At 44.8% G+C, this 14,475-nt stretch overlaps 1 protein-coding gene across 3 annotated transcripts in view; it reads left to right on the forward strand.

Moving 5' to 3' along the window:
* LOC119031502 (rho GTPase-activating protein 26-like) overlaps window positions 1–14,475 on the forward strand; it is an 88,714-nt gene that overhangs the window by 15,687 nt on the left and 58,552 nt on the right. The window contains exon 1 of one of the 3 annotated variants that reach the window (XM_037120032.1): window positions 4,753–4,828. The exons of the other annotated variants lie outside the window; for them this stretch is intronic. Coding sequence (XP_036975927.1) covers window positions 4,768–4,828 — 61 coding nt within the window. The 5' untranslated portion in view covers window positions 4,753–4,767. Of the gene's footprint in view, window positions 1–4,752; window positions 4,829–14,475 lie in introns of those variants that run through there. 3 annotated transcript variants of the gene reach the window in all.

The following is a 14,475-nucleotide window of genomic DNA, read 5'->3' on the forward strand; positions in this document are numbered from 1 at the left end:
CACTGGCATGGAGAGCAAGGGAGTGTGTGTGTGTGTGTGTGTGTGTGTGTGTGTGTGTGTGGGTGTGTGTGTGTGTGTGTGTGGGTTTAGCCGTGTGCGTGTCTGCGTTCAGCTCCCATCCTGCTCCCAAAATAACCCCCTGCTAAGAATATTTAATCCGCAGGTTGCCGCTCTCTCATCCCGTTATTTCTTGCTCTTTATCACACCCTCACACATTTAGTGTGCACGCTCACTCACACACACACACACACACACACATGCAGGGTTGGAGTGGGGGTCGGGTCTCCTTCCTGGTGTAAAGCCAGCCAAACTCTGGCTTAGTCGAGGGTAATCTGCGGTAGAGCGTGTTTGGTTTATTCTATCCGTTTTCATGCGTCTGGTGTCATCGTCGGGGTGAAGGAATATTGGCCCGGCTCTGGTCTGCAGATTATTCTCAGATGAGGGAACCTCTTGTTATTTATCTATTCATTTATTTGACTTCCTCAGGAAAACTGGGGATGTTTGAGATGGTTCTTCTCCCACTTGGTCGTCGGGATCACGTCTCACAGGGTCGGACTGTGGTGCTAATGGGAGTCAGGGTCAGGAGGACAAGCTGAGATTAATGCCTCAGAGCGGAGGGGGGCTGAGGGGATCGTAGGTGGGAGAGGATTGAGTTTTGGGGGGGGGCAGGGATTTATGTCCATCGCTGCAGGAAATGATAGCATGTAGACTGTTTATGGGGAGGCTTGTGGTTGAAGCTGGTGGCAGAGGGTGGGGCGCTCCGCTGGAAGACCGACACTAATATTTACAGAGGTTTTGACTGTCAGGTTTATACTTCACTTCAGGATGTAATTTGTCAAATGCGTTGAAGGTGGACTCACTCAACCTTCCCCAAAGGCTTTCAGACTGAACATCTTTCAGATATTTATGGGAGGCCAGTGAGAGATTGAGGATTAGTTTGCGTTGTGAGTTGATGAGGTGTGATTAGTGTGAGCTCTGTTCAAGGCCAGACTGCAGGTTGGTGACGATGTGTGGTGCGGCGTCTGCAGGTTGAACCTGTGATCAGTGAGCATCCAGACAGACCTGAGACAGGAAGTCAGGAGGGCGGCCATATCAAGATACCTGCAGTGTTATTTAATCAGCTTAAAGGTTTTACATCTGAATTTTAACCTAACCTGAGGTTGCATATTGTCAGTTTTACAGCAGTTTCATGCAGAAGAACATCTTGAAGCTCCGAGAAACTGCAGTTTGTAGTTTTAACCTCGGCTATTATTGTGTGTCTTCATTTCCTGTGTTATTTCTTCCACTGACATGATCAAAAAGAATCGTTCTTTCAAAGGAAGAATAACATTTCTCCTGAAACTTTCCCTCTACTTCTTCAGAACTGTAAACTACAGTCAGGTCCATCTAACGCAGCAATTACTGCTCCAAGGTTGTTCTCGACTCGCAAGTTGAAATCGAGGTCAAAGAAGATTCACTGTTCTCTGGATAAATCGCTGCGTTTGGGTCTGTCTGCTGAGCGGTTCTGTCTGCTCCAGATTTCAGCCAGAATAAATTGTGCAGTTGTTGTGCTTTTTGTTGCAGCTGGATTACTTCTAGTGATACCTTCAACTGAAAACTGAAAACATATTCGCATCTTACTGTGCTGATGGAAATGTTGAAGCCAAATCTTGAAATCGTCATGTTCTTTCTATTCCCAACACGACTTTTAACACGCTCCAGAAAGTTACGTTTGTTTTAGTGACAGCGTTCCCGGTTGGAGTTGGTTAGTAACACGCAGAATCCTGCAGCTGCATTTTAACGGTATATTGTGGTTTCAGCAGATCGACTTGTCTGTTTCTCATTGTCATGACAGATGACTCGTCTCATCCAGAGAGATGTAAAATTCTAATTACGTCGGGAATTTGTGCCGAACAGATTCTTCTCTCCGCTAAATTTAGAGCCTTTATATAAGCCGACACAATCTTTCCAAAAGTGATTGGTTTTTGTTGTGGCTGCTTTTTGAGGAGGAAAACAAGAGTGCGAGCCAAGCAATGCTCCGACAGAATGTAAATAGATAGGAGACGGAGAGATTAATCAGCAAAAAAAAGAGAAGAAAACATGACTGGAAGCTTTCAATGCTGCAGAAGAGTGTGTTTCTTGATATCTTGCATTCAAAGTTATTAATTGTATCTATACATGATTTAAACACTCTTGTTTGTCATATTATGACATTGTTACAGCACCAAATCATTACCATCATACATCCTGCTTCATACAGCTGGAAGTAAAAGAAAAATGAAAAGACAAAACCTGGAGTGAACCCTGCAGAGAATCAGATGGTGATAGAAGCAGAACTGAAACACCAGAACCACCAGCCATGCTGGAGGTCCCGTAAACTCCCCTCGACCTCCAACAGACCATCACATGTTGGACTCTGATCTCATCTCATTTCCAGCTAATTGGAGTTATTCGACTTTCTTTAAACCAAAAGTTTATTACGATCGATTTTGTACTTAGAAGCTAACATTTAGAGGGCTGCTTTTTACAGTATGAAAACTAAGTTACAAATAAAAACATTTATATCTATATTTTGATTTGTAATGGAAGTGTATTTGGGCACCAGCATCACTGGCAGTGACAGAAAGTGTGTTTCAGTGTGTTTTCCTGACGATGAGGCAGTCGTGTTGAAGATGCTCGATATGCCTGAGCCTGCCTGACAAAAAGGAATCTGTAACTACGGATCTGCCTCAAGGCAACAAGCATATATCATGACTTTGAAGTTCCAGCGCTTCATCCCAGATTCTCCCACTTGATTTGTTGTCTGCTTCATTCTGAATCTCCGGCCGTCTCTCGTCTCTCTTTGTGTCACGCTGGCCTCAGTGGAAGGACTTTTTTTAAGCCGATGGGCTGCCGAGCAGCAGCCGCTCGGACACACATCCCTCCGGCTGCAGTGATCCGTCCTGACAGGAGGGACACAGACAGAGAAGAGGGTGAGACAGGGTGAAGAAGGAGGGCGTAGAGAGAGACAGAGGGAGAGAGAGACAGACGGGGAGTAATGGCTTCACTATCGAAAGCCTTTAGCAGACTCGGAGGACAGAACATGTACCGTACTTACTTTTTATCTGTTTTGACTGAGTACACTGTTGGAGCCAGTGAACAGAGAATGAGACTCTGTGTGTGAGTCTGTGTGGTTGGACACCAATAAAGCGAGTGATGGTGCCTTCAGGGCGGCTTTTAGTCTCCAGCAGGGAGGGAAGGAGGTGAAAGTGGAGTAGAAGTACTTTTATTAGGGTTAATGTGCAGCGCTGTCATCCTCTGTACTGTAGTTTGTGTCTGATCAATCAGAACTCATCTTCCAGTTGTTTTACTAAATGTAAATTAAATGTTCTTTCTGTAGATGAAATTAAGTTGTTTTTCTCATCACTGACACAAATTTACGGATCTTTCTTTTGTGCTTTGGCGATCAAATGTTGCACTTTGACACGTCATTCTTCAACAGTGACAACATTTTAATCAGAATGTAATGCAAAATGTAATCAAATAACATTTAAAGGTAGACATAAATGTGTTTGCGATGTAAATCATTGTGAATTTGAAGAAGAATGATTGTCTGTAGCTGTGAAACAGAGTTATGTATGTAAAGTCATGTGGAAAACTTGAACAAAACATGTCTGAAAATGTCAAGTTTCATGTCCAAAGGTTATTTTTGTGTATTTTTCTGCTTCTTTTCTTTGTACTGTGGGATTTTGCACCCAGTTGCCACCTTTCCTGAGAAAGAGAGTGTGTGACTGAGTGAGAGATGGAAGACAGAGAGTGTAAAAACACGGCAGAGGGAATTCTCGCATATATTATGAAGACTGCAAAATTGTGAAGAGCAAAAGATCCACAGCACAGTTTTCATTTCAGTTCATCCCTAAATGTCTTGATAGAGCTTCAGCTTCATATTTAATAATATATGAGTTTATTCATTCATTCATCTGTAAGGGTGATGTCAGCGTTGTCTCCTGCCGTCGTAATGTTACTGCAGCATTACTCTGTGGGGCTCCATTATGTGGAGCCTCGGCTCTCGGCCTCTCTCCACCTCGCAGCAGCTTGCTCGGGGCTGCAGCAGGTGTCAGAGACAGCTCGCTCACACATGCATGCGTACCCACAGCAGCGTGAACACACACACACAGACACACACTCCATTAGTCTGCCTCGTAGCTACGGTCACACAAAAATCCAGCGGGGCTACAAATTTACAAACGACATACGAAGCCCCGGAGTCTCCTCTACCCGCTCAGGCGCAGATGTGTGTTAGGGATCAGAATTAACACCTAAGGCTCTGTGAATTAATAGGATTGCCCTGATAACCTGCTAACATCTTGACAGGAAAGGAGTGAACAGGAGAAGGAGGTATTAATTAGAGGAGAAAGAGTGGAGAGGAAAGGGAGATTAGAGCTTGGAGGTGCTCGGTCTGCTCGGGGTGGAGGTCGGGGGGGTTGGATGATGGTGAGAGAGACCTGGAGGCTCATTCATGGAGGCAGAAGAATATTAATTTAAATACATATTTCTCTGTGTCTCTAGAGGGGGAGGAAGAGGGAGGCAGAGAGAGACGTTGGGAGGCAGACGAGCAGGCGAGGCTTCACATCCAGAGAGATCAAAGTGTCATTTCTTATTCCTTCTCCCAGATTCTGTTTGAAGCTGCATGTTTCTGAATACCTCAGATACCTCCAGCGAATCTCTTTCTGCTGCCACAGCAGATAAAAGCCAGTGAGGTGCGAGGTGGGGGGGTGCAGGGTTGCTAGGCTCCCTGGTGAATGTCAGATGGCATCAGATACACGAGGAGAAGACTCCTCTGTGTCTGCTCAGTGGACACCTGGCCGAGGTAAAGGTTAGCATGTGGCGGCCATTCAGACTGTGTGTGAGTGTTCACAGAAGAGTAAAAGGATCACGCTGCTTTTTGTAAAGCAAACTGGTTATATTTCAACCCCATGTTTCCATAGTGTGGAGAATATCTAGGTCAGGTGAGTTTGTGAGGGGAGGCAGGAACTCTAAGTGTAGATGTTTTTACTTATTAATATCTTATTTATAGGATCTGATTGGTTGATTGATCGTCAGCAGTGACGACCGATTAATTGTTTTAATTGATTTAGATTTGCTGTTTCCTTCCCCTCAATAATCTGTAAACTTGCTCTGACCTGACATGAAGTTAAATCTGGAGCAGTAGTTAGAGGTTGTAGATATCATGAAGTCAATCTTATGTAGTTGACAAGTGGTCAGTGAATGCAGCAGTCCATACGGAATCGCCTGTTTTATGATTCCATATACTTTAAATATCTGTTTTAAAACCACAGGACAACATTATGTTCTGGGCTATAATTAAAAAAAACAAAAAAAACCCCTAAACTAAACAAAACATTCCAAAGTTTGGGTTTAGCTTTTTTGGCTGGAAAACCGGGATAGAGAACCTACTTCCTCTTCCTGTTCTTGTTTGGCACTTCCTGTTTCAAACTTCCCAGAGCCTCAACAAAGATCGCAAGGATGACTGCCAACACTTTTTCATACTGTGTGTGTAACGTTTCTGAGCTGTGACTGAATCATTTCCTCAATCAGTCAACTGTTTATCCACAAAATATCCCAAAAAATCCTGGACGACCTCAGATATTCTTTAAATTATCATATTTGAAGAAGATCAGCAGAAAATCCTTCTGTTTGACAAACGCACCCACTGATTAAGTCAGATGAAGTAATGGATTACTTGCTTCAGCTCTGAATTTAATCTTGATTCACTCAGTCTTTTTCTTCAGTGAGTTTTTATCAGTGGTGATTAGATCGGTACATTTAGTCTTTGATCAGACTGTTTTATGAGCCACACTGTGTCCTCAGTTCACTGAATAACCAGCTGTTGTGTGTTGGAATAAAGAAATATAAGTAACTCAGGGCGTTCAATGGGTTTCCTGCCACACACATTAAACAAAACCTGGCAGTAACAATATCAGAATTGCTTTACACAAGTCAGATGTTGACGCTGATTCCCAGTTTTCCTTCATTTCCTTCATCCGTCTCTGAGGAGGTGAAGGAGTGACGTCAGTGAGGATTTCAGCCAATCCTGCAGGAGACAGCCGATTTGTTTCCTGGTTAATGTCTCACTGAGTCCGTGCATGGAGCTGCTGTCCTGTGTCTTCTTAGACTGACAGAACTGGCATCGGTTCAGACGGCCTCGCTGCAGTCAGCGCTGGCGCTCACGCTGCAGCGTGTTGGCAGCTTCTTCACTGGCATTTTATCCAAGCATTCACATGTAAGTGAGGTTGGCACCAACAGACGGCAAGCTGCCACCTCGTGGAGCTGGAACCTGAAGGAGACTCCATGAACCGTGTAATGTGTCTGAGACTGGCAGACATAATATGTGTTGTAGTTGTAATAAATTTCACTTATGTAGGACCTGTCAGTGTTGCATCAACAATGGCGACAACGTCCTCTGAGTCTGTCGTCTAAGTCCGTCCTCTGAGTCCGTCCCCCGAGTCCGTCCTCTGAGTCCGTCCCCCGAGTCCGTCCTCTGAGTCCGTCCCCCGATTATTAAAGCTTTTTATTGACCAATGCAGATAAAAAGCTGAAAGATCATCCTAATAGCATGTCCAATAATGATATAACGATATGGCACACCTTTTGTAATTTAAGTGAATAAATATTGGATATGAAACGGACCCAGAGGGGACCTGGGGTAAGTTTAAAGTGTCAATCAGAAGACAGGTCACGTACGACTTGGTGCCAGTGTGTCAAACTTCCATCTTCAAAGTACGCAGCAGTGAACAAAGCCGGTTGTTAAGTGAGTTCACGAGGTCACAGTTTGGCTCTCGCTGAGTGTAGGCAGTGTTTTTGTGTTTTATATGTTTGTGCTGTTGTCTGGAACAGAGGTCAGGCCTGTGCTGGGCGTAGAGGAGGAAGTGGACGGAGGCTATTTGGAGACTAACACTAATCTGGTTAGTGAGGTTTCCACCCTCTCTCCTTTCTCTTTCTCCTGTCACCACTCCTGCCATTCTGGTCCGACATGCCATGTGCCCAACAGTCCTTTTAAACTGTCGACTGCATATTTGAAGAGAAAAATGGCATTAAGTGTTTTCTCTGGAGCTGATCTGCCGGTCAAGTAGTTGCATTGTTTGATTCATGACTGAAGAAAACTGTGTTCGCTGTGTTTTTTGGGGCAGAGCTGATGGAAACCTGTGTGATCAAAAGCCGCCTCAGCATTGTTGCTTTAACATGATTTATTCACAACCTTCTGACATGATGATAAAGACTGAATGTTCTGTTTCCACTGTTTGTGTTGGAGTGGCATCTAGTCTGTCCTCCACCAGCAGAGTCTGCCAGGCAGCGCAGAACAACTGCAACCAGCCGTAACAGAAGGAAAAGACTCTTTCATCCGCCGGCTCTTGTTTCCCTCTGTGACTATCTATTTCTATCATCCCAGGCTCTCCACACTCGCTGTCAGCTCCCTGTAAAGGGAAGGTCATATATTCTATTACATTTCCTGTTTTTAAGAGGGTGCCTGGGCTCACAGTAAAGTCATGGCTGTCGCCTGAGTGTTGGGCTGGTGGTCAGCCTCAGCACTGCATCAGACTGTTATCACAAATTAGACTGCCATTTATTTTCTAGTTCATTCGATCATAGTTGGATCTATAACGAGTTACATAATCGGGAAAAATGCCCATCAAAGCGTTCTGAGGCATCGAGGGACGTGGTTAGTTTCTCTGTTTGGTCATCAACAGTCCAACAGAAAGAAATCCTGTCAGATAAAACTTATGGCATCACAAACTATGAAAATAGTCACAGATACATTTTTTGTTGATTGACTCAGTGACGGTGCATGATGGGCCGACGCCTCCTGGTTCGGCTGTGATACAGCAGTCGATTAGCTTCTGGAGGGAAGGAGGGGGAAGTGTGTCACACAACAACCTTCTCTGATGTCACAGACTTTCTTTTAAAGTGTGTAAAGTGGTTTGTCTCCTCTCTTATTAGGTCTCTGATACGACAGCTTATCGTCTCCTCGGGCTGATCTGGCCCATATATTGGCCAACTTGAGCAAACAAATTACAGATCCATGAAGTTTAGTTAAGTAAGAAAACCTAGCGAGTGTAAAGCAAGTGGTGACTGTGTGAAGCCTAAAGTCATTACACAGATGATCGTTCTGTGGCTGCTCACGTTGAACGGTTCCAAACCCCCCAATAATATATAAATGATCTCAACTGATTCTGCCCGTTCAGTCTCTTGGATTCTCGTGGCATCTGTCTTCTCCTCACTTCACAAGAATGTTTTAAAACTGGCGCAAAACTTGGTGATTTCCTTGAAATTACAAGGTCAGTTTTATCCCGAGCAGGGCATTTCTGGCCTCGTGTCCTCGTGGATTCCAAGTCAGATTGTCCCACATTCCTGCTGCAGACTTTTCCAGCGGCAGCCAGCAGTCCACTGGATGATTTCACCCCACAGACGCTCCTTTTTTTAAAAAAAAAAAAAAAAAGAGAGAGAGAGAGCGAGAGAGGAAAACCTCCCCAGTTGTTTCTGTTCGCTGTGTCAGCAGCAGGCGTGGCAGCGCCAAAACGAGAGCGGGAGAGAGGTTGAGAGGTTGAGAGGGTTAGAGAGAGTCGGCGAGGGAGGGAGAAGGAGTGAACAGTGTGAACGAGCTCTAAACTGAGACAAGCTGATAGATATAATACAGAATCAGCCTCAGAGTGAGAGGGGAAGGAATGAAAGTCTAAGAGAAATACACATGGACGACAGCGGAAGAAATACAAGACACTAAAAACCAGGCCGGCGGAGAAGTGAACTTCCTGCTCCTTGCGGTGGCCCGGCTTCTTTGTGCCTGTTGCTAGGATACCGTAGCTATGTGGCCTGGGACAAGAGGAGGGGAAGACGTGAAAGACTCAGTGATGTACAGCGTTTCTCCCTTTTATTCCCCAAGCCACACAGATAATTTCCAACTATTAGAGTCAATCATATGGTCGGTGATATAATTACACCCACAGGAACTGGAAAGTGTTGTGGAAGTTCGATGTCTGATGGTCTCATGGTGAAGATATAAGCGACTGGTCAGACAGTTTTAACATTTCTGCCTCACAAAAGTCTGAGGAGGATGTCGGATGATCAGTGTATGGGAGTGGTGCTGAAAGAATAGTTGATGAAGCATTTAGACGGTTTTGATAATCAGTCAGTCAGTTAAAGGTACAATATGTAACAATGTTTAATGGATACTCCAAACAAACAGGGGGCAGCATTTCACCAGAGGAACCACTAACTGTTGCTAACTGTTGCTAACTGTTGCTAACTGTTGCTAACCGCTGCTGCTGTATAGTAACACGTTGTAGATTACTTCCTCTTCCGTCCTTTTGTTAACAAGCCTTCACCCAGAGCACACGTTGTTATCCCTCTTCCTCTCTGATGCCTTCAGTCCAGCCGGAAACAGTTCACATCTCGTCGTCCTCCAGCTGGTCCTCAGCTCACTTCCCGCTGCTCCTCACTAAAACTATACGACTTTCTTCCTCTGGCTTCTCCGTCTCCCCCGACTCTTCCTGCCCTCTCTGCACAGCACCACTCTCAGTTCATTCTGGTTGGCACTTTGTGTCTCATTGTTCGGCTCTTTTTGTTCCCAGGCTTTATTTAGCCATTGTTGAATATTTTGTTAGGCCTCTGACCACCATTCAGCTGGTTTCTGATGAGCACAGTGCTCCTGCAGGGCGAAGAGAAGCCATGATGAACTACCACAGAGCTTCATTAACTTTATAATCTGTGGGAGATGTGGAGGATTTTTCTTTTCCTCTCCTGCTCCTTCTTTAAATTCCTTCCATGGGGTTCCTCCTCGGGATGGGCAGTGTGACGCTCATTAAACAGGAATGAAGATGCAAGTGGGGTGTGCGTGTGTGTGTGTGTGTGTGTTTGTATTTGTATGTGTCCACTGTGTGTGCTCCATGTACGGCTCGACCCACTCACTGTATGGGGAAATGAAAAGGTTCTGACTGTTCTTGGCTAATTACAGTGTACTTTCACAATGCACACACACTCTCACACACACTCGTACTGTCAGTCGCTGCACTGACACATTCAGATGTGATGAAAGCCATCTGCTGAGATAGACAAAGGAGTGTTTCCAGTGTGTGTGCTCGCTCTGCTTTGTCAACCCCGCTGCTGTGTCATGTGTTGGCCCATGTTTGCTTTCATAAGTGCTTCCAAATGCGGGCCAGTGAGTGCCCCTGTGTGTGTGTGTGTGTGTGTGTGTGTGTGTGTGTGTGTGTGTGTGTTTATGGTCCACAGAGCTGCTGCTGGCAAAAACACAAAGATTTTCCCAATATTATCATAGTAAATAAAAGAAAAAAAAACAAACGTTGGTCATCTGTTCATGCAAATATACAAGTTTAGAGATTTAAGATGTAGAAGGTTAAACAACAGTCTAAAACCTGAAGCTAAATACTAATGACAGCATGGAGAGCTATCAGAACAGCTTGATTAGTTTTCAGCTCAAGTCAGCTGATCTGTTTGGCTCTTATCAGACTGTTCATGGAGGGACTGTAGGTGTTGCTTTGTTCTGTCAAAGTGTGGAAGAACTACAGCTGCTTGCTAACACAGACAGATTGCCAGCTAGCTAACAAAGCTAAATACTGTCAAGTGATGTACGAAGCAGTTAACACCAGATCCAAGCAGTTCTGATCCGTTCATCGACATATAAATATGTTTGGGGATTTAAGTGAATTAAAGTTCTGAGCTGAAGAACTTAAATCAAGAATGTTGAACACTAGCAGCTTCATGCTGTACCATCATTCAGTTGTTTTATAATCTGGACAAATGTTTTGAACCACAGTCGTATTTAAATACTAAATCATGGCTGTAATATAACGTCCCTCCCTCCCTCGTTGCCCTCTGTGGTTAAAAATAAAACTGACAGTGCGTGGCTGGTGCTGGGGGTCGGTGTGGGGTAAGACCGAGGTACTGGACCTGTGTCAGCCTGTAGTTAAACCACCAGCAGGGATATTTATACAAGTGGCGGCAATTAGTGTGTGATTGAGAGGTATGTAGAAACTGTGTGAGTGTGTGTGTGTGTGTGTGTGTGTGTGTGTGTGTGTGTGTGTGTGTTCTTGAAGATTTTGTCTGTAGCTGATGTGGTGGAGCTCAGCAGCACATGTTCCTGGTGACCGTGCCGGTGACGGGAAGTGGAGTAGGAAGGATGTACGCTGGGTCACCTCGAGCATCTGAAAGAGTTCAATAAGGTGGAAGATCGAATTTAGAAAATCTGGAATTTATGTCCGTCTAATCCACATGTGTACAACGTTTAGAAAGTGTTTCCCTCCTGCACACTGTCACTAAGAAACTTAATAATTTACAACCATAGATCACAAAGGCCTTGAGCCCCAGTAACAGCTCTGACAGTGTGCAGCGGGCCCACAACTTTGGTTGATTGAAATAAGTTGATAAGCTAATAAGTTATTGTTTCTGTCCTACTTTCAGGTGTCTCATTGGTGACTGCAGTTGTAGTTCATCGTGTTTGAACAGTCACAGTATGAAGGGTTACCCCACGACCTGAAGGTCGTCTGGAGCGTCTTGGCAGCAGCTTGTCCTGCTGACACGCTGACTGTCAGGCAGCCAGCTCGGCTTCGGGAAGGTGATGAGATAAAATACAACCCGGAGCCGTTTGTTCTCCCTGTTTCTCTGCCAGTGTCTCACTCGCCTTTTCTCCAGCTCTGAAGTGACGTTATTGCCTTTGCATCCAACTCAAACTCACACGAGTGTTGAAACACTGTTGGATATGATTTGTCTTGTTCCATAACAAAACATTCAAACTGACAGTTTGGAACACACACGTGCATTACATTTTTTTAAAGTCAGTCATACAGTTAACACCATTTATGGTACATCATTCCAGCGCGATCAGTAATCCACCTTTAACCCCTTCACATTAGCCTACTTTACACAGCCTGCAGGGACTGTATGACAAGGCATTAGCTGGTACGGACTTAATGTTGCTGGACAGCGCTGAGCCATTTTTCTGCTATTCACCAGCTGTGTTGCTGGATCGTATTACAGGCGGATGATGGACCTGAAATGTGGGTCTGTAACAGGATCTACATTCATGGCCAGATTTGACCTTAATCACCCGTTTATGCTCCACTTCGGCGAGAGAAGAGCGATGAGACTACGTTGTGCGTGAATGTGCAGCGACCTGCTCTGCTTTTCATATAGACAACTGAGCCGAGTGGACAGATGAAGGCTGAACTTTGACCCCGCTCACCACGGCAACGGCTGAAAGAAGCCATCTCCACCTCGTCGTCTTTTCTCTCTCTCACACTTTCGCTGCTTCTGTGGCTCATTGTTGCTGTGAAAGTGGCGTTTCCTCCTCGCTAAATGTCAGACTGACCTTGTGTTCTATGTCCAACAGGAAAGCCTGGCCGTGTACTATAGGTTACGTGCTTGACGCTGTTCACATGATGTACATTGGGTCTCTTTGTTTTTTCCCTTCTTAAAGGTTGTTCTCGAGCAGTTCCTGCTTTTTTGTTGAGGCAGGAAAAAAGACAAAAGGAAGGTTTTATTAGATTAAACTCACAAGGTTTCAGTTAGACTGTGTTTTCTTCCAGCGTAAAGCTCTCAGGATGCCACAGTGATGATATTTAAGTTTGACAGTATTGACCTTTCCAGTATCGGCCTCTCTCTCGCTCTCTCTCTGTGTACAGTACAGAGTCACTGTCTCTCCGTCCTTCTGACATGTACGCACATGCACACACTCACACAGATACCTGCTCTACGAGAAACTAGAGTATCTGGCCGAGGGGCAGGTCGTCGGCGGTCACATACCTTCATCAGTTTCAGAGGATCTTCTGGCGGCAGTATGATGTTGTTAAGACCGTTAGATTGAATTTGTGGATGACGTGATGACACAAATCTATCACCTGTCAAATATTCCACCCAAAGAACATCATTCTTTGCACTAAAACACGAGGAGCATTTTTCCCAGTTCTGAAGCTTGTTGTCTTCACCTGCAGGACCGTAACTCAGCTAACATGAAACATACTGTAGGTGGAACTGTGCTCACATCTATTTCATCTTCACGGACTCACAGTTGAGTCTGAAGCCACATGAATGAAGTCCAACTCAAGTTCCACAGTTTTTCTGTGTGTCGAGGAACAATGGCAACCGCAGAGCAATACGTCCACTGTGCCATAAATATCTCTGAGTTCAAAACAAAAGTAAAACACTGCACTGGAATCATTTCATCCAGCCTGAGACTCGGAATACGCCAATCCATTGTTCTTTAAATATAGCCAGTCTAGGAAGAGACGTGCCGTTAAATTATAGGATTTTATGAGAAGAAAAGTAAAATTATACTCTGATGAATTTTACAGTCTTTTACTGTGTGATTGAGTTCACAAATTCCTTCCCGTCGCTTGTCTGCTGGGTCGTATAAAGAATTAGATGAGGAGACTGAAATCTGTCTTTGTCCCCGTGGATGAATGTGTGTGATGGTGTGTGTGTTTGTCCGACGTGATGAATAGGGTTTCTATTCACATGCTTGTGGAACAAAGCTACTGCAGAGTCCAGGCTACTGCTGGATATCCTGTTGATATCACACAGGCCCATTCTTTGGACTGTGGATGTGTGTGTGTGTGTGTGTGTGTTTGTGAGTTGATGCACATAGCGGCAGTTGTACAGTTCTGCTGCATGGTTGCGGTTAATGACGGATTCCTTTTGTGTAGCTTACAGTGCTGTGTGTGTGTGTGTGTGTGTGTGTGTGTGTGTGTGTGTGTGTATACTGTGTATGTGTGTGTTTGTCCCTGTGTCTTTGTGAGCAGGACGCCTCATTCCAGCAGCATCGAAGCCACCGTCCCTCAAATGTCATAATGAAATTGCGGACAGAGCATGTGACCGGCACATTCAAGGCTGACAGGACTCCCCTCGTCAGAGTTGCTACACATGCGAGCAAACGCTCTTTAAGAAGCTCCGCGGTTCACTGGGTTCAGTGGATTCTGGAGGTCATGATCGTTCTTGCATTTCTAATAGATGAAGGTGATTATTGTAGTTAATCTTTCTGCTCTCATAGGTTGTTGAAGGATACAGATGTGTTTTGCAGCTTGGATGTTATTGTTGCAGTCATGGAGATCGTTTCTGTTAATTATACTAACTGTGTGTGTAACTTATTAATACATTCAGGTCTCAAGTTCCTCTGTTAGACTTGACACTGTGTGTTTATTTGTGTGTGTGTTTGGTTTTGTCGTGAGCTCAGGAGGAAGCAAGAGAGAAGAATGGGGGGAATTTTGTGGTACTAGTGTGAGAGAAGAGGGGAAGAGGACGGAGGGGCGAGTGTCAACAGGGTCATTTATATATAGCCATCACTGTCCTTAGCCGTCCTTCCTGCCTGCACACACACACACACACACACACACACACACACACACACACACACACACACACACACACACACACACACACACACACACACACACACACACGCATGATGCATGCTCAAACAGCATCTTGCATCTGGGAACCCCCAACAATGTG

Source organism: Acanthopagrus latus, chromosome 13 (assembly GCF_904848185.1).
Source record: "Acanthopagrus latus isolate v.2019 chromosome 13, fAcaLat1.1, whole genome shotgun sequence".
Lineage (NCBI taxonomy): Eukaryota > Metazoa > Chordata > Actinopteri > Spariformes > Sparidae > Acanthopagrus > Acanthopagrus latus.